This window comes from Doryrhamphus excisus, chromosome 18 (assembly GCF_030265055.1).
Source record: "Doryrhamphus excisus isolate RoL2022-K1 chromosome 18, RoL_Dexc_1.0, whole genome shotgun sequence".
In the NCBI taxonomy this organism is placed as follows: domain Eukaryota; kingdom Metazoa; phylum Chordata; class Actinopteri; order Syngnathiformes; family Syngnathidae; genus Doryrhamphus; species Doryrhamphus excisus.
Genome location: NC_080483.1, coordinates 3487248 through 3505000, shown reverse-complemented (window position 1 = coordinate 3505000; position 17753 = coordinate 3487248). Strand labels below are relative to the sequence as shown.

At 41.3% G+C, this 17753-nt stretch overlaps 2 protein-coding genes across 3 annotated transcripts in view; both read right to left on the bottom strand.

Annotated features, from left to right (window-relative positions):
• Positions 1-9712, bottom strand: part of pcif1 (phosphorylated CTD interacting factor 1) — a 10522-nt gene extending 810 nt beyond the window's left edge. The window contains exons 1-16 of the mRNA XM_058054655.1: positions 9561-9712; positions 8293-8444; positions 8095-8219; positions 7878-8003; positions 7682-7815; positions 7440-7594; positions 5655-5802; positions 5508-5591; positions 5338-5437; positions 5014-5173; positions 2776-2945; positions 2621-2707; positions 2356-2540; positions 2191-2284; positions 1144-1319; positions 1-1057 (exon numbers count right to left, since the gene is read on the bottom strand). The exon at positions 1-1057 is cut by the window's left edge and continues 810 nt beyond it. Of these exons, the coding sequence (XP_057910638.1) occupies positions 751-1057; positions 1144-1319; positions 2191-2284; positions 2356-2540; positions 2621-2707; positions 2776-2945; positions 5014-5173; positions 5338-5437; positions 5508-5591; positions 5655-5802; positions 7440-7594; positions 7682-7815; positions 7878-8003; positions 8095-8219; positions 8293-8416 (2175 nt within the window). The 5' untranslated portion in view covers positions 8417-8444; positions 9561-9712 and the 3' untranslated portion in view covers positions 1-750. The remainder of the gene's footprint in view (positions 1058-1143; positions 1320-2190; positions 2285-2355; positions 2541-2620; positions 2708-2775; positions 2946-5013; positions 5174-5337; positions 5438-5507; positions 5592-5654; positions 5803-7439; positions 7595-7681; positions 7816-7877; positions 8004-8094; positions 8220-8292; positions 8445-9560) is intronic.
• A 1297-nt stretch (positions 9713-11009) lies between these two features.
• zgc:77375 (uncharacterized protein LOC402927 homolog) lies at positions 11010-17129 on the bottom strand. Of its 2 annotated transcripts, none has more exons than XM_058054657.1 (9): positions 16757-17129; positions 15449-15643; positions 15249-15361; positions 15085-15178; positions 14513-14546; positions 14256-14430; positions 11770-11946; positions 11525-11699; positions 11010-11457 (listed from the first exon to the last, which is right to left on the bottom strand). In XM_058054657.1, the coding sequence occupies exons 1-9, from the start codon at positions 16817-16819 to the stop codon at positions 11278-11280; spliced, it is 1206 nt and encodes a 401-aa protein (XP_057910640.1). In that variant the 5' UTR covers positions 16820-17129; the 3' UTR covers positions 11010-11277. The 2 variants fall into 2 exon arrangements, with proteins under 2 accessions (XP_057910640.1, XP_057910641.1); XM_058054658.1 differs by having other exon boundaries at positions 15449-15640.
• Between the last annotated feature and the right edge of the window lie 624 nt (positions 17130-17753).

Sequence of the window (17753 nt, the reverse complement as noted above, 5' to 3'; positions counted from 1 at the left end):
ACAGAAAACATGTCCTTTAAAAATGTTAAATTAAAACAAATAAAAAGCATGGAGGGACAAACTGAATGAACATCAACAGACTTGAGATCAGTTGGACTGTACATTATCTACACAGCAGCAAGCAGGCGCCTGATTGGACCAATCACAGCAAAGAACACCAGCGGCGTCGAGTGGGAGGAGCCTACCCCACTTTCAACTAACAGGTCACGTGACTTTATCTACGTTATGTGACATCACACACAAATGACACACCTGTGCCTCCCGACCGTTGCTCTGGAGACGAGGGCAGCAGTGAAGCCAAACTTGCAGTCTCCGCTTGGACGCTCACAAGGACACAGAAGGTCATGATGAAATGTGAACACATATGAATTCCTGTCCGTCAATTAGATTAGGATTGAGAGGTCCGCTTGCTGCTCTAACGTGTCTGTGATGTCACAGCCTGTCTCTGACTGCAGAGTCCGAAAGGGTGAAAAACCAAAAAAAGAAGATAGCTGCCTTGTCAACCAGTCCCAAGCGTCGTCTGTGAGGGGACCAATGAGAGTCCTCGTGTGACGTCACGAGTGGGAAGTTTATTATTGCTGCAACACAACAAACCGTCCAGACGTGCTTCCACCAATCACAACACAAGGGTAACACAAGGGTAAGAACGTGAAAGTGGACAAAGGCGGAGGGTGCTACAGATGCTGGTGAGGGACAAAGTGAACTAAAGAAAGTGATGGGGGCGGAGTCACAAAGCAAGCCGCACCTCCTTTACACGGCAGCCATCTTGTCTTGTGGACTGCTGCTGCGGCTGCTGTTGTTGTTGTTGTCATGGCTACCTGGCGAGATCAACGTGCTTTGCATCCTGTCGGCAGGCTTGGGGGCAGAGTCTCTGTCGCCTGCGGTTGTGTGGGCGGGCCCAGGGGAGGACAAGGAGGAGGTGCGTGAGGAAGAGGGGCGGTACGCCGCCGTCAGCTCTGCCAGGCGCTCTGGTGTCGGGCCCCACTTGGCAAAACCGGCGTCGTTCTGGAGGAAGAGTACTGCAGTACCGTGGACCGCTCTGTAGTACATCTCCTCCCTGCAAGTACACAAATATGAATATTACTGTCAAACAGCAGCATCCACATAGTATAGTACAGCAGTAGTGCCACAGTCTTTGGAAACCTCTTGCAGATGTGCTGACTCCCAGAGCGATACTCGTGCTCATAGGCCGGGACGCTCAGTTGATGACGGATGAATCGGCTTCCCTCCATGCGACTCAGGGCCGGGGTCACAGGGTCGCGCCATTCAGGGACAAAGACAATGAAGGACAGCGGCTCAGTGGACTGGTCCAAAAGGTCCTGAGGAAGGCATTGTTTATAGTACATTGAAGGTCATGCATGTTGGAACAGCGTGCATCACCGTGGAAGACATAATCATGCGGTCCGCGGGCCAAATGTTGCCCGCAGGACACGAGTTTGAGGCCCCCGCCTTGATATGAAAGTTTAATGTTAGTACGGCCCGCGCAAGTTTGATATGGATGCTGTATGGTATCATGTACCCAGAAAAAAATATTACGTTTGATTAATGTTCATGTTAAAGCTTAAATAACTTAATAGTTATCCTCCCTATCTGTGTGGAAGTGGTAAGTTTTTGGCTATTTAAGTTTAAAGAAAATAACTTGAAGGCTACCGTTTAGGTCGCTAGCTCTCGAGTTTGCGAGTTAGCATGTGTCTCAAGACCCTGCAGTTGCGCAATATGTTGTAAATAAAAAGAGTATAAAAGTGACTAAAGTCGTGTTTTGTCATGTCTACAGGGCTCTAATAATGCTTTGTTAATTTTAATCTGAAAAAAATAATTTGTCTACCCACCAACTATATGTGGTTTCTTAAGTTTTGGTTATTTGCCGTTTTATTATTATTATAATATTTATTTATTTATTACTGATTGATTTATTTTCTTTATTCTTGGTTTGTTTATTTTTCATCTTATTTTGTGTAAAAAAATAAAAAGTAAGATATTTGAGAACAGTGGAATGTTTTATCAGAGCTTTTCTTGTAGAAAATTGGAACCAAAGCAAAGTTTTTTTTTAAATGTTTTTGTTTTTAATAAATGCTTTTTTTTTTTTTTTTGGAAAACCTGATGCAGCCCAGTCTCACCCAGACCCGAGCTCCAGTGGCCCCCAAGTAAATTGAGTTTGAACCCCTGATTTAAAAGGTCTTTGTGTCTCACCTCAAAGTGGGTCACCATGGCGTCCATCAGCTCTTCACAGAAGGGCGGGTTGGCTTCAAAGGAGCCGCTGACTGGACAGAAAGACAGAAAAGGCCTGCAAACACACACACATACACTGTGAGAACACACCCATCCCTGTCACTACACACAGGCGGTGAACCTTACCCTCGAGATCCGAAGTAGCAATCGGTGTCGGGGAAGGCGGAGCAGAACTGTTTGAAGTAGCAGTTGAGCGGCGAGGCGAAGCACTCAAAGGAAACGCCAAACTGTCGATTCAAGGCCTCAAAGACAGACATTGGCAGCGCCCCCTGCAGGCCTGTGCCTTCATTCGCCGTGCTGCCAAACATCACCTACACACAGACACAGGGCATCAAGACACTGGTCCCGTCAGAGCATCTGACAAGCTGACTGGCTGGCAGGGTCAGCTGACCTGGTATCTCTTGAGGAGGCACCACACTCTGGACAGGAACTTCTCAAAGCGAGAGTCATCGATGCAGCTGTACCTGTACAACAACTCCTACATAGTGGTTCACATAAGCAAAGCGTTATTAATACCAACATGTGAACCGCATCGGCTGTACTCACCAGTTTGCTGAAGTGACCTCTGTTCACCTTGACCATCTCTCCTCTGAAGCGCAGGCACGCCACATCGTTCTCAAAATGCAACTCCACGCGCGGTAGTGGCGGCGACGGCTGCGCCAGGCGTAGTGGGTAACAGTAGACCAAGCGAGACTGTGACGGCGATGTGCACACCTCTGAACACACACCACACCACACCACACCACACAAGATGAGGATGTCAGCTATTTGGGGGGACATGTGGGCGGGGCCTGCAGCAGCCTCAGTTTGTGTGTGTTAATTTATAGTACAGTACATGTGAACAAGGTGCAGTTAACCGTGACTTGAAACAATGGAGGCAAAGGTCATCTATGAACACGATGTTGACCAGGGGTGTCCAACATGCAGCCCCCGGCTGTTTTTAATGACATGCAGCACACTCTAAATTCACTCATTCACTCATATTCTCCTCGCGAGGGTTGCGGGGGGTGCTGGAGCCGATCCCAGCTGTCTTGGGGCGAAAGGCGGGGTACACCCTGGACTGGTCGCACATATAGACAAACAACCATTCACACTCATACCTATGGACAATTTGGAGTCGCTAATTAACCTAGCATGTTTTTGAAATGTTTTGGAAACCGGAGTACCCAGAGAAAATCCACGCATGCACGGGGAGAAGATGCAAACTCCACACAGAGATGGCCGAGGGTGGCATTGAACCCTGGTCTCCTGGCTGTGAGGTCTGCGCGTTAACCACTCGACCGCCGTGCAGCCCCAAAAATGGCTGTTATTCATTTTGCTAAATTCACTCATTTATCACATAATCTAAAACCAGCAAAAAAACAGAAAAATCTGTAGTAATTTTAGGAGAATAAAGTCAAAATATGATATTACATCCCTTTCACCATTAGTGGTGTTTTGACAACTCAACACGTCCCCTCCTGCCACCTCAAACATGGTTAAGTAAAGCATCGGCGAAAGTACACATAGTCCAATGAGCTATTCTGCTGTGAATAATGCATCATCGGAAGAAAAGTTGTTGCTTTTTATTTTAAACCTGCAATGGTACTTTTGAGTGGTAAGTTGCTGTGTGATGAATTTAGCTTTTTTTTTTGTAAGATGGCACAGTGACTGTTGGTTGGCCTGAGTAATAACCTGTGATTTCTGATGGGTTGACAAGCTTGTTGTGAGTTCAAAGAAAAAGCTACAGTTTCCTCATTGACTCACAAGCGGCACAGTATTTAAATGATTTGTAGTAAAATATAGGACATGTCGCAAGATCATAACACAGTCATAATTTACGAGGCATTGTTGTATAAGCCATAAGGTTCAAAGTTTAGGAAAAAGTACCTGTTATACACTAGAAATTATGGTAATTTGGTTGTTAAAAAAAAGTTATATTACGGGAATACAGTCAATATATTATGGGAATAAAGTCATAATTAGGGATGCGCCGATCGATCAGCTACTGATCAAAATCCGTCTGATTTCTGTGAATGAATAAATAAATGTCTTTCAATGCTGATCACCCCTGGCTCGTACTACTGCAGATTCCACACTGAAAAGGCGTGCCAAACCCAAAGCGATAATGTCTGCCGTGTGGGACTTACCTGTCGTTTGTGAGAGTGATATCAATTACCCACTTTGCAAAATCAGCCATGAAAAATATCTCGCCGTGTAGCACGTTAAAAAGCTTGAATTTAACACGACATTTGAAGAACAAAACACTTCACATGATGAATGTTCGAGGCTCACGCTCATCAGCCAAACGACAGATAATGTAGCCAACGCCGGACAATCACCCGCATGCCCCAAGTCTACAGTAAATAACTGGAAAAATAATTGAATTCATCAGACTATATGACCAGTGGTGAAGGACACAGGGTTTGTAAAATGTTTTTTTATGGTTGCCTTTTTCATATCATACAGCCAATAGTAAATCTAAAAATGTATGCTTAATGTACAGTATGTAATCGGTATTGGTATCGGAATCGGCAGTATAAAACCGTGATTGGAGCATTCCTAGTCATAATATGATGAAAAGAACATTTGCGAAGATTATTTAACAAAAAAGTTTGTTATATTGGACATATTTATAAATTATTAGCATTTTGTGGTGAATGCGTGCTTTCTGCTGAAAAAAAAAGAAAGAATTTTTTTTAATAGAAGAATTTATAAATGGGTGAGGCAGTGAAAGCAGAATCTCAAATGTGCCTGCATTTCGTGTATACTCCATTAATGCTGTGTGTGTGTGTGTGCGTGTACCTGTGGGCGGGTCCTGCAGTACACTAAGGTGTGTTTGTCTCAGACGACGACTGTACTCTGAGGACAGTTGGTAGATTTTGGAGCAGATTCCCTCCACAGAGTCTTTGGCAACGGCAGCCACGTGAGGACCACACTGCTGCCTCAGGTGCTCCAGGCGGTCCTGCGCACAGTCACATGACCACAAGTTAACTGCACGTCTCCATTCTGAGTCAAAACTCCCGCCACAAAAACCGCTTCTTCCCCTCCGCCATCAGACTCAAACACCAAATAACACCACCAACATTCAAAATCCCCCCAGGAAGTGTATACAAGATCAAAGGTTACCATGTAGTCCTCTTTGCTTGCAGAGTGATCCCGGCGCAGCCAACTCATAGTGTCTTCTGCGTTCCACTTCACCACCTTCCTGCTCTCAGGACTGGCATTCCTGTGCAGGTGAGACGTCATAGGTAAGACTCCTGTCGGAATCAGCAGCTGATTGGTTGACAGCAGCCTACCTGGAGTCGATCATCTTCTTGGCAGCTTCAGCGTATTTAAACAGCAACTTCCTGGCCTCTTCCTTGTACTTGATACGAGACAACCTGAGATGAGATGAGAGGGCCATCACTACCGTCATCGCCACCGGCGCTTGCAATCACACATACCTGATGGGAATGTCGTTCATGACCTCTCTGAACATGGACGGCGATATGACGGGTTCACAGTCACTCGGCAACAAGGGGTCAAGACCTTTATCAATGACCTTCCTCTCCAGCAGCCAACGGTTAAACGACTCCCGGGGTGGGTCAATACCTGTGTCACACACACACACACACACACACACACAGGTGACTTTCCCTTTCACTAACATTCAGACTAACCAAGGTAATTTGCAAATTCTCTCCCTTCCGGACAGAAAGAAAACTGGCTCATTAAAACCCAATGCGGAAAAACGCATATTCAACATTCTAGATTTTTACAGCGTTTTAAAGTTATGGAAATTACCTTTTGTGAGATAAAGCTATATGCAACTGTTAACTACCATGTCATTAATATAAGACAACTACAAAGTGTCCTACTTCACTTCATACTTCGTCCCTTGTAGGCGTCAAGAAAATATTCAGTTATGATATTACCATTTCCAACGGTTGTAGCTTAAAAAGGATTAGAAATAAATGTATACTGTAAATGAGAAAAATCATCAGTATGACCTAAAGCAGGGGTCTCAAACACGCGGCCCGCAGGACACTAGTTTGAGGCCCCCGACTTGATATGAAAGTGCAGTAATGTTAGTGCGGCCCGCGCAAGTTTGATATGGATGCTGTATGGTATCATGTACCCAGAAAAAATTATTACATTTGATTAATGTTCATGTTTAAGGTTAAATAACTGTTAATAGTTATCCTCCCTGTCCGTGTGGAAGTGGTAAGTTTTTGGCTATTTAAGTTTAAAGGAAATAACTTGAAGGCTACTGTTTAGGTCGCTAGCTCTCTAGTTTGCGAGTTAGCATGTGTCTCAAGACCCTGCAGTTGCGCAATATGTTGTAAATAAAAAGAGTATAAATGTGACTATAGTCGTGTTTTGTCATGTCTACAGAGCTCTAATAATGCTTTGTTCATTTTAATCTGGAAAAAAAATGATTGTCTACAGGGTCTGGCGGCCAACTATATGTGGTTTCTTAAGTTTTTATTATTTGCCGTTTTATTATTATTATATTCATTTATTACCTATTGATTTTCTTTATTCTTGATTTATTTATTTATTTTTCATCTTATTTTGTGCAAAAAATAAAAATTAAGATATTTGAGAAAAGTGGAATGTTTTATCAGAGCTTTTATTGTAGAAAATCGGAACCAAAGCACTGAAAAAGTTTGTATATTTTTCTGTTTTTAATAAATGCGTTTTTTTTTTTTTGGAAAACCTGATTTTTTGGAAAGCCTTGCCCAGACCCTAGCTCCAGTGGCCCCCAGGTAAATTGAGTTTGAGACCCCTGGTCTATGTATTATCATTTCCATCTGAATGCAGTCCCTTATTTTAAAATGGTCAACTTTAGCATCCAATTCTATGCTAATTACCAAAATGCACAAAATGTATACAGTACATTTTCATTTCACAGGCAGTGGGGAACAGTGTGTAGCCGCTTCAAATAAGACTCAACAGGCGTTAGATGCAGCATCTGTAGTGCACAAGTTAAATTAATACTAATTAAAGTTCATTATTTTAATTTAGTTGTCTTCTGCTTCTTTGTGTTGAGTCATATTTTGGGTGTCATAAGAATTTATGTTCATGTACATATATCCAGTGTATATCAATGCTCTTTTTTCATATGTACGCCGATATATTTGTTATCGGACAAAATATGGGAAATCAGCCCCCAAATAATAAAACAAAAGCTTTTTTATGTATGCAAAATGCTTCTAAAGACAGTGTGAAAGTGTGTGTGAATGTACCTTCTCTCTGGTGGCACAGCTCGTGATAGTGTTGCCTCAGCTTGGTGACCAGCTGAGCCCTCTGCAGCTCCACCTCAGGGTGGGGGGGCAAGTGGTTAGCAGGAGGATGTTCTCGGATCACAGCGTTGGTCTGGATGTCCAGATCCCAGTAGATACTGTTGATTAAAAACACAATAAAAAGGGGAGAAAATGAATCTGGCACATATATTAGTAAAAGACAGAGCTGGAGCATCGTGACTTACATCGCTGGTCTGTAGGGAGCAGGGGCTGGGTTCGGGGTCGTTGGAGTGGCTGATGGGGTTTGTTTCTCATCAGGAGCGGTGCTCCAGGGTTTGGCACCCGGGGTGCTGGGAGAGATGGGCGTGGTGGGCTCAACCTAAAAAACAGAATTCTTTGTAGAGGACTTGAACTCCCATCCCTTCTTTAATACTCTATTACCTTGGCCCGTTTCAAGCTGTTAGGACCCCCCGCTTGCTCGTCAGAGCTCCGCCTCTTCCTCTGGCCATTACCTACATTACTGTCTCCGCCCTCTGCAGGTGCTGCGTTCAGGCCTAACGGATCAGACTGCGCATGGACAAGCCATAAGAAGCGACAATATTCAGTTAAAAAGAATATATTTATATAGACACACAACCGCTCTCCCGCTCTAACTCACAATGACATCATGCTGACCCAACACTGGCACCTCCCACAAGCTCTGATTGGTGAACCTGTTGAAATAATACGGCCGGTTCTCCCGCCGAGACCAGCACTTGGACCAGCCGGCTTGAATGAGCTCATCTGTAGGTGAGACAAGTGAGACACTCAAAACAGACAGGCGAGAGACACACAGGTGGGGGACAGACAGGGGTACCTGGCAGCTCAGGTGGTTTTGAGGTTGTAGGAGAAAGGGGCGGTCCCTGTGAGGAGGCGGAGACAGTGGGAGAATGCACAATGGCCGCCTCCCCCTTCACCGATCCCTGGCTGTCATTGGACATCTCAGCTGCTCGTCAGAATGACATGGACCTGCCAGGCCAGAAAGACACTCTTCAATAGAAAATTTTTATTTTAGGGGGGAAAAAAGTCAAAACTACTAACCCGAGCACAGTACAAAAACAATGCATGGGTCTATCTTAAATGTATTTTCTAAGCATTTCTAAGTGTGAAATGTGTAGCTTTAGTGTTTGAAGTCAAATGTTGACTCTAATGGCCCACTACTTATATATGAATTTATATACAGCACTGTATCTACATATACACTTATACATGTAGTCAGTGAGCAGAGTCAATTGTGACCAGTAAGATTTCCATCAAAACAGGATATAGTACAGTATTTTGGTGTGAACTTGTCAGGATGAAAGCATCAAGCACATTTAACTCAAGAACTGCATTCACACTATAATAATAGTACATAAGGATTCATTGAGACCAATAGTAGGGTATAGAATGGAGCATTGTAGCCTTACGTTGAAATGCTATGTATCATAACAGTGTCTTGGCTTCATCAAGGCAGTAAAGATGAGATCCGCGGTAAGCCCGTCACTCCGGGGGGCGGGAAGCGGCTCCAAGCGCTGTCCAGTGCGGACAAACACTCACACTGGCTCCGTGTAAGCTCATAGGTAGTCATTTCAAACGCCGAGTGAATACATTCGATCAATTTCGCTTGTTTTCCTTCTCGACCCCAGAAATGAGCGCCATGGTTACACGCATGCGCAAAGCAGCTGTCCTAAACAAACACGGAGGAGGAGGAGAAGGAGGGAAAGGGGGGAGGACAACAAAAGGCTGCGACTGGCTCGTCGGATCCCAGTCGGAAGACATGGAATCGTCGGATGTTGAAACCAGTCCAGAGCAGAGCCGAAAGAGGCAAACGTTACTTAAAAGCACCAAGTGGGACTCGTGCTACCTTTAGGTGCAGTCATTAACTGCCATCTTGTACGGCCGGAGCTGCTCTTTGGGCGCCACTTCTCAGACAAGATGGCGGACACGCCCCTACCACAGCGCTGTGCGTCTCGCATACCATTTCTAGTCCTTGCTACAAACTCAGCCGCCCCGCGAGCCATTTGCGTGGTTCAATTTAAAGCTGGAACCTTCCGACGCGTTTCGGTTCCGTTAGAGCTGTTCTCCTGGCCCGCCTTGCCTTACCTGGACTGTTTGAAATGCGGAGAGTTGCGAGCTCTGCCTGTTGGTTTCGGGTCCTCCGCTCCGCTCCCTCCCCGCCTGCTCAGACATCTTTACAGGGACCAGCGAAGAGTGACTGCGCAGGCGCAAAGTCTGATCCGCTTCCTGTCCTCACATGTCACGTTTCTGCCGCCATACTGGGCAGGTCCAGAATGCGCTGCGTTTAGCCCAAATACTGTAACAGCAATAGCGTTTACAGTATATTTGTTATTTTAGTTAAACTATGTCCAAAGTGTGGCCCAGGGGCCATTTGTGGTCATTCTAAAATAATAATTTAACAAGTAAACTAAGAAGCAGTAATTTTACAATAAATAAAAAATATTAAAATAAAAAAATGAAAGGAAATTAGGAAAAAATCATAATTGTGTAAGAATAACTTAATGTCAGGAATAAATTAAATTTTAGTGACATAAAGTTGGAGAACTTTAAAGAAAATTAATATTGTGAGAAACAAACACACAATGGAAAAAGTTGTAATTTTTTAAATAATAGGGTGGGGAAAAAACGTTATAATGTGGGAAGAAAGTCATAATATTACAAAATTTACAAACACTAATAATGTCATAGTAAGATTTTAAAAAGAGTCAATTTTATTAGAATAAATCCATCATCTTATTATGAGAAACAAACAATAAAATAAATATGTAATTTTTGAATATTGAAAACAATTATATAATAATAAGGGAATAAAGTCATAATATTACAAAAATAACATTTATTGTAGAAAGATTATTTAAGAGGAAAGGCTTGTCAGGTTCAAACTCCTGTGACACTTGTAAAAACAACTCTAAGTGGGGTTTGTTTATGTGTGTGCGTGTATGTGAGAGTAATTACTTTTATTGTTTTATGATTTCTTATCTTGGCACATTCTTGCAGGATTAACAGGAACATCTGCAGTGTCGCTGTTGGCGCTTCCAGGCACCTCCAGGACCTGGGAGTCGCTGGGGGGTCTCTGATCAGGGTCACGGAACATTCCTTCTTCAGCACATTCAAAAACTCTTTATATTGTCTAAGCCAGGGGTCTCAAACATGCGGCCCGCGGGCCAAATGTGGCCCGCAGGACGCTAGTTTGAGGCCCCCGCCTTGATATGAAAGTTGAATGTTAGTGCGGACCGCGCAAGTTTGATATGGATGCTGTATGGTATCATGTACCCAGAAATAATTATTATGTTTGATTAATGTTCATGTTAAAGGTTAAATAACTGTTAATAGTTATCCTCCCTATCCGTGTGGAAGTGGTAAGTTTTTGGCTATTTAAGTTGGCCTGTGTGTCAGGAAATCAGGAAGACTTGAGTTTGAATCTCCTCATGGGCACTTCGGTATCCTCCGGACACCCCTGATTTAGTTCATGACTAACACAGCAGCATCCAATGAAAAGTCAAAGGAACCACATACCCCCAGTTATACAGTTTTTTCCATAGTTCTTTATTGAACCCAGAAGTATGATTGACATACACAAAAAACATTATATTATCACAAGAGTTGTAATGTTTGTATTGAAAAAAATATCACAATAGGAAGGATCATGTTTTTTTTTATCACTGACATAAATAAATAAGACCTATTGAGTCCAAACAGTTTGAGTGACACATTAGCAACACTGTTAGTTTCTAAGAAATTTACATAAAAAGCAATTAAATGAGAATAAAAAGTCAGTTTCAGTGCAAAACAGGAAATGAGGTCAGGTTGCGGAGCTCTGCAGCTGAAGCACCAGGTCGACGGCGGCTTCCACGTCTTCCACCACATAGTTCGGCTCCGCTAGCTCCGCTTCCACGACCATGTCCCTGTGAGCATGGAATACGGGCTGGCTGAAGCGGCAGCTCTCCTTGTCAGGGGCGGGGCTATAGACACCTGTGCACACCTGAAGACAATAACCTTGTCAGGACTTGAGTCCCTCACCAGGATGCATTGTGCTTACCATTGCTTACCAATATGGAGCGACACTGAGCTGCAGCAGATGGCAGCTCCTCCTCCACGGCCATCTTCAGCTGGAGTCCCGCTCTTTGGGCAATCATTCTGGCGGGTGGCGTCATGGCGGTGTGCTGCTGAGCCAGGTAGCGATGGTAATGGTTGGCGCCGTAAACATCAGTCATGACGTTGTCACTGCAAGGCAGCCGAAATGTTGTGTGTTGTGCATCGTGTTACATTGCAGCTATTTATCATGGCTCCCTACCCAATGGCGTAGATGGTAGTCAAGTTGCGGTTCTGGTTCTGCAGTCTTAATACGTGTTCGGCATATTGATACGTTAGCAAACCGGGTTTTCCCAGTAGCGCCTGGTACTGCAGCTCTCGACCCGTCAGCTTTTTGTACGCAGATTCCAGACATAGCATGAACATTCCGTGACCGAACCTGCGGAAAGACAAGAGGTCAGAGCGGCAGAAAAACTCATTGGTGGCCATGCCTCCTGCGGAATGAGACGGTCTTACGGGGAGAGGTTTCCTAACGATGTCCTATCATCGTTAGAATAGATGTTAGAATAGAGTGTCCTCTATTTATATTATCTAAAAATATAATTTAACAAAAAAAACTGAAAAGACTGACAGCAAAAGGTCAGCTGTCATTTTACAAGAATAAAGTAAAAAAAATGTAATTTAAACAGAAAAAAGCCAGACTTCATGAGAATAAGAATATTATATCATTTTTAGTAGCATAAAGTTGAGAAAAAATTAAGTTGAAGTTTTTTTGTTGCAAAATCATGGGATTAAAGTCATAAAATTACAAGAAGAAAGTTTAACGGTAAAATAAAAATAAGAGAAAAGAATCAAAAGATTTAAAAAAAGCAAAAAATCAGCTGTCATTTTGCAAGAATAAAGTAAAAAAAAAACGTGTAATTTAAACAGAAAAAAGCCTGACTTCATGAGAATAAGAACATTATGTCATTTTTAGTAGCATAAATTTGACAAAAGTTGCGATTTTTTTTGCAAAATCATGGGATTAAATTCATAAAATTACAAGAAGAAAGTTGAACGGTAAAATAAAAATAAGAGAAAAGAATCAAAAGATTAAAAAAAAGCAAAAAAATCAGCTGTCATTTTACAAGAATAAAGTAAAAAAAAACGTGTAATTTAAACAGAAAAAAGCCTCACTTTGTGAGAATAAGAATATTATGTTATTTTTAGTAGCGTAAAGTTGAGAAAAAATTAAGTTTTTTTTTTGCAAAATAATAGGATTAGTCATAAAATTACAAGAAGAAAATTGAACGGTAAAATAAAAATAAGAGAAAAGAATCAAAAGATAAAAAAAGCAAAAGGCCAGCTGTCATTTTACAAGAATAAAGTAAAAAAAAAGTGTAATTTAAACAGAAAAAAGCCTGACTTCATGAGAATAAAAATATTATGTCATTTTAGTAGCATAAAGTTGAGAAAAAATTAGGTTGTCTTTTTTTGTTGCAAAATCATTGGATTGAATTCTTAAAATTACAAGAACAAAGTTTAACGGTAAAATAAAAATAAGAGAAAAGAATCAAAAGATCAGCTGAGCTGTCATTTTACAAGAATAAAGTAAAAAAAAAACAACGTGTAATTTAAACAGAAAAAAGCCTGACTTCATGAGAATAAAGATATTATGTCATTTTTAGTAGCATAAAGTTGAGAAAAATTAAGTTGTCTTTTTTTTTGCAAAATCATGGGATTAAAGTCATAAAATTACAAGAAGGAAGTTTAACGGTAAAATAAAAAGAGAAAAGAATCAAAAGATTTAAAAAAAGCAAAAAACTTTTACAAGAATAAAGTAAAAAAAAATGTGTAATTTAAACAGAAAAAAGCCTGACTTCATGAGAATAAGAATATTATGTCATTTTTAGTAGCATAATTGTCACAATCTGCATCGCCTCCTGTGTGACAGTTTTGTGTTTCACGTAGTTTGCCTTAGTTCCTGTTTTCTTGCTCTTATTTTGTAGTTTTTCCTGTGTTGGTCTGCCCTGTGTCCCGTCACTTTTACTTTCCCTTCTACGCGCACCTGTTTCTAATTTGATTGTCTTATTTACGTCAGCCGGGTGCGTTTGTCTTTCGTTGGTGCATTGTTGTTTGTTTTTTGCTACGTGTCGTATGCCAGTGCTGCATTCGCCTATTTTCTAAAATAAAAGCTAAGCTTTTACCTGCACTATTCGCTTCATCTCTGCATCGCAACACCCGCATGCCGAACCGTGACAATAATTTTGACAAAAGTTGCGATTTTTTTGCAATATCACGGGATTAATTCATAAAATTACAAGAAGAAAGTTGAACGGTAAAATAAAAATATTTTTAAAAAGCAACATGGCAGGAATTTTACAAGAAGGAAGTCACATTCTAACAAGAAAAAAAGTAGTAATTTTATGTGGAAATAGCGTTGAAATATAAAAAAAAAGTCATTCCTTTCTTAAAAGACATAATCATAATAATAAACATTTATTTATAGTTTGAAAATAGTTATAATATTACAAGGATTAAGTGGGAATATCATGAGAAGGGCAAAAAAGGGAAAGTTGAAATAGTTGGAAGATTTTAAAAATCCATCAGGGATGAAAAAACAGCTATAATTGTACCATAATCATTTATCGGTAACAATAATCAGCGCAAAAGTATCGGCTGGTATCAGTATAGGAAATTGAGAGTTGGACAATATCGGAATATCGTTTTCGTCAAAAAAGCCCATATCGGTGAAGCTCAGCAGGTTACCGTGGAGATGGAGCTTCAGCCATCCACACCAGGTCCACGTTGCACGCCAGCACCGGCAGTTGTGCCGACAGCTGCGTCTCGTAAGCCGAACCAGGATCTCCATTGGTCAGCAGGACATCCACGAGCAGCTGCAGGTTGGTCTCCCATCGGACGGGCTCACCAAACAGGACCACGGCTGCACAGCCAAAGCATGTTTTCATGTTTATCTCCTCACCGACCACAAGGAAACATCAGCAACGTGTTGTTGTTGTTTCTACCTTCAATTCGGGGCAACTTCTGCAGAGGATTGGCCTGAAACAAAAAAAAAACAAGCTTTGGTACTGACATGTACACTTGACAAACAAGTTCAGTGGAACCTTGGTTTGCATCCGCCCTGGTTAACATTGAAAATCTCTGGTTAGCGTACAACATGTACGGTGTGTTTTTAATATACCGCATGAGTCTGTACAGTTGTCCGTCACTACATTTATTATATTTACTACATTATTAGTCAATAAATATGCAAATATGCAAATTTAAGCAAATTGTGTCGATTCTTGGCCTGAATTAAGCATTTTCAAGCATATATTGGGTAATATGAGTTTAAAGTAGAAATATCCAACAGATCACTTACACACATACATGGTAATAAAAGAAATTAAAAAATTAAAAAAATTAAAAAATTAAAAAATTAAAAAATTAAAAAATTAAAAAATTAAAAAATTAAAAAATTAAAAAATTAAAAAATTAAAAAATAAATAAATAAATAAATAAATAAATACTTGGTACATTTTGTTTTACATCCAATTCCAGCTTAACTAAGAGTGTCAAGGTAGCGGAGTAAACGCACTGATGGTTTGGGTCTCCTGTTGTGGTCCACCATGTCCAGCAGGGGGTGATGTTCTCTGAGCTGCTCCATGCTGACGACCTTCTGAAAACCCAATCTGAGCCGAGGTCAGGTCAAAAACACCAACATATGCTACAACATAGACAAGGTTAGAAGTCAAAGGATACGTATTGGCGATGTCTCGGACTGGTCCTTGTCCAGAAACCAGGACACACTTATCATGGAAGCTCCTCAACATTTGCAAGGGACTGTAGGACAGGATGACTTGCTCTGGGGCGATCTAAAGAGGGACAGAGAGAGGGCCCGCATGGTTGCACTGGAAACAACACACACGCTCATCTAATGAGTCCTAGTCCATGTGTCCCACCTGGACGTCCAGCAGGCGGGACAGCTGCCGTGCCTTCTGTTGTCTCTGACAGCTTCCTGCATTGGTGACAAACACCACGGGAAACAGGAAGTTCTTGTTCTGGTCCAGGAGCTTTCTGAAGGCTCGTCGAGCCGCCGGGATCAGAGAACCTCCACGGACCAGAACGCCGTCCACGTCAAAGAGGAGGCCCGCCTGCTGGAGCGAGAGTCATCATCACTCATTCATCATCTGGGACCAACGTTACGGTAGCAAACGAAGATCAACATGGACGTCACAAGCATCCTCACAGACCCGTCCCATGCAACCCAGGGCGCCACCAACACTCGGAGGCCCCAAAACTCTGACATCAATAATTGTCTCATGTTTGGGGGTGAACCAGAACGAGAACCACTGATGCATCCAGTCTGCTTCTGTGGTTAAATTAAACATTTCATTTAGAAAAGGACTTTCAAATGGTCTGGACCTGGGACACACGTTTTCCAATACATTGGAACATAATATTGTTTTTGTATGATTCTCATTTTTGTAATTTTTTTATTAAGTCAAACCCAGCCAATGTATTTATTAACACAAGTAATTGTATCCATTTATTTAATCATTTATGTATTTTATTTAATTTATCAAAGCATTTTATAAATGAAGAAAAACATTTTGATTTGATTTTATAAGCAAATGTATTCATTCATAGAAATGATAATTTATGATAATTGGTTAATCATCAATTATTAATCATCACATTTATCAAGGCATTTTATTCAGAAAAGGAAGAAAAGCAAATTGCTAATTTATTTATTAATACCAAAAATTATTATTTTTTATTTACACACTTATCAAGATGTATTATTAGGAAAATGAAGGGAAACTTATTTTATTTTTATTTTATTTTATTTTATTTTATTTTATTTTATTGTATTTTATTTTATTTTATTTTATTTGTGAGGGCTGTGAGGTCTGCGCGCTAACCACTAGACCGTCGTGCCACTTTTATTTTATTTTATTTTCAAATGCATTTATTAATACACATAATTACTTTCATGTATTTGTTGATTTCCCCAGACATTTTATCAAGAAAATACATTTATGTTTTATGTTATTATTATTATTATTATTTATTTTCTTTTATAAGAAAATGTATTTATGAATAAAAAATAATCACATTTATTTATTTATTTACACATTAATCAAGGCATTTTATGAAGGAAATGAGGAAGAACATGATATGATGATGCAGGCATACAAATATTTAGTCAATTTTAACCCCACCGATTTAGAAAGTGCCGAACCCATCGTAGCGCTGGACACACTCACCTGTCCGCTGGCGGCGCAGCGAGAGGAAGAGCGAAGTGCCCTCTGCAGACGTCCGCACCACATGACATCTGGCTGTCACGCCGCCGCCTGCTTGCTGCTCTTATAACATCTGGAGTGTGGCGTCACCAATGGGCAGAGCTATGAGGGCTTGACCAGTACACAGACGTAGGTGTGTTGATTGGGAGTGGTCGGCTGAGACGGGCCTCTCCCACTGATACATTTCTGGCCACATCGGTTAGCAAAGCTATAGACACAAATAACTTGCGTGGTCCTCGCCGTGTCAAACGCGCTCATGTAAACGCGACTCGGCCTAATGTCTCCACCAGGCTAACTTCGCTAAGTGCCTCGCATTCTTCACGTGTCTCACAAACACACACTTGTGTGTTGATTAAATGCGGCTGAGGGCACTTTACGCTCACATGCGCTCACATGCCGCAAGCTGCTGCAACCAATCAACCAATCAGCCGTCACATGGAAGACACATGACATGACACGATTGAAGGCGCTATGAAGGCGTCCGCGTGTCTCAGTTGGGTCTGCACCCTTTGCATGTCTTCCATGAGTCGCCATCTTAATAGTTGCCTTTGTGTAGTCATATTTATTTGACACTGAGCACAAGGGATTGTGGGATATGGAGGTCTGGATGGTAGCATGGGAAGGCACACACATCTCTAACCCTTATGAAGCTCCAGTGTGAAATCCTCCACTGTGTCCTGTAGAGTGGAACCTTGGTTAACATCATTATTTCTTTCCAGAAAGCCTCGACTCCAACAAAAAACACAAAACAACAAATTCTGGGGATCACAATAGATGAAAATATGAGCTGGAAACCTCATATTACAAATATACAACATAAGGTGGACAGAAATATTTCAATGTTGAACAAAGCAAAATTTGTTCTCAATCAGAAATCACTCCACACTCTTTATTGCTCTCTGGTTCTACCATATCTTACTTATTGTGTGGAAATATGGGCTAATAACTATAAAAGCAATCT

Bases quoted from the DNA above. Each gene is read 5' to 3' on its own strand.
- zgc:77375 (XM_058054657.1), bottom strand. From the start codon at position 16,819: ATGTGGTGCGGACGTCTGCAGAGGGCACTTCGCTCTTCCTCTCGCTGC. The intron at 15,179-15,248 runs GTATCCTTTGAC...ACCTCGGCTCAG, and splicing joins GTCCGAGACATCGCCAATAC to ATTGGGTTTTCAGAAGGTCG. The intron at 11,458-11,524 runs GTAAGCAATGGT...TATTGTCTTCAG, and splicing joins CTCAGTGTCGCTCCATATTG to GTGTGCACAGGTGTCTATAG.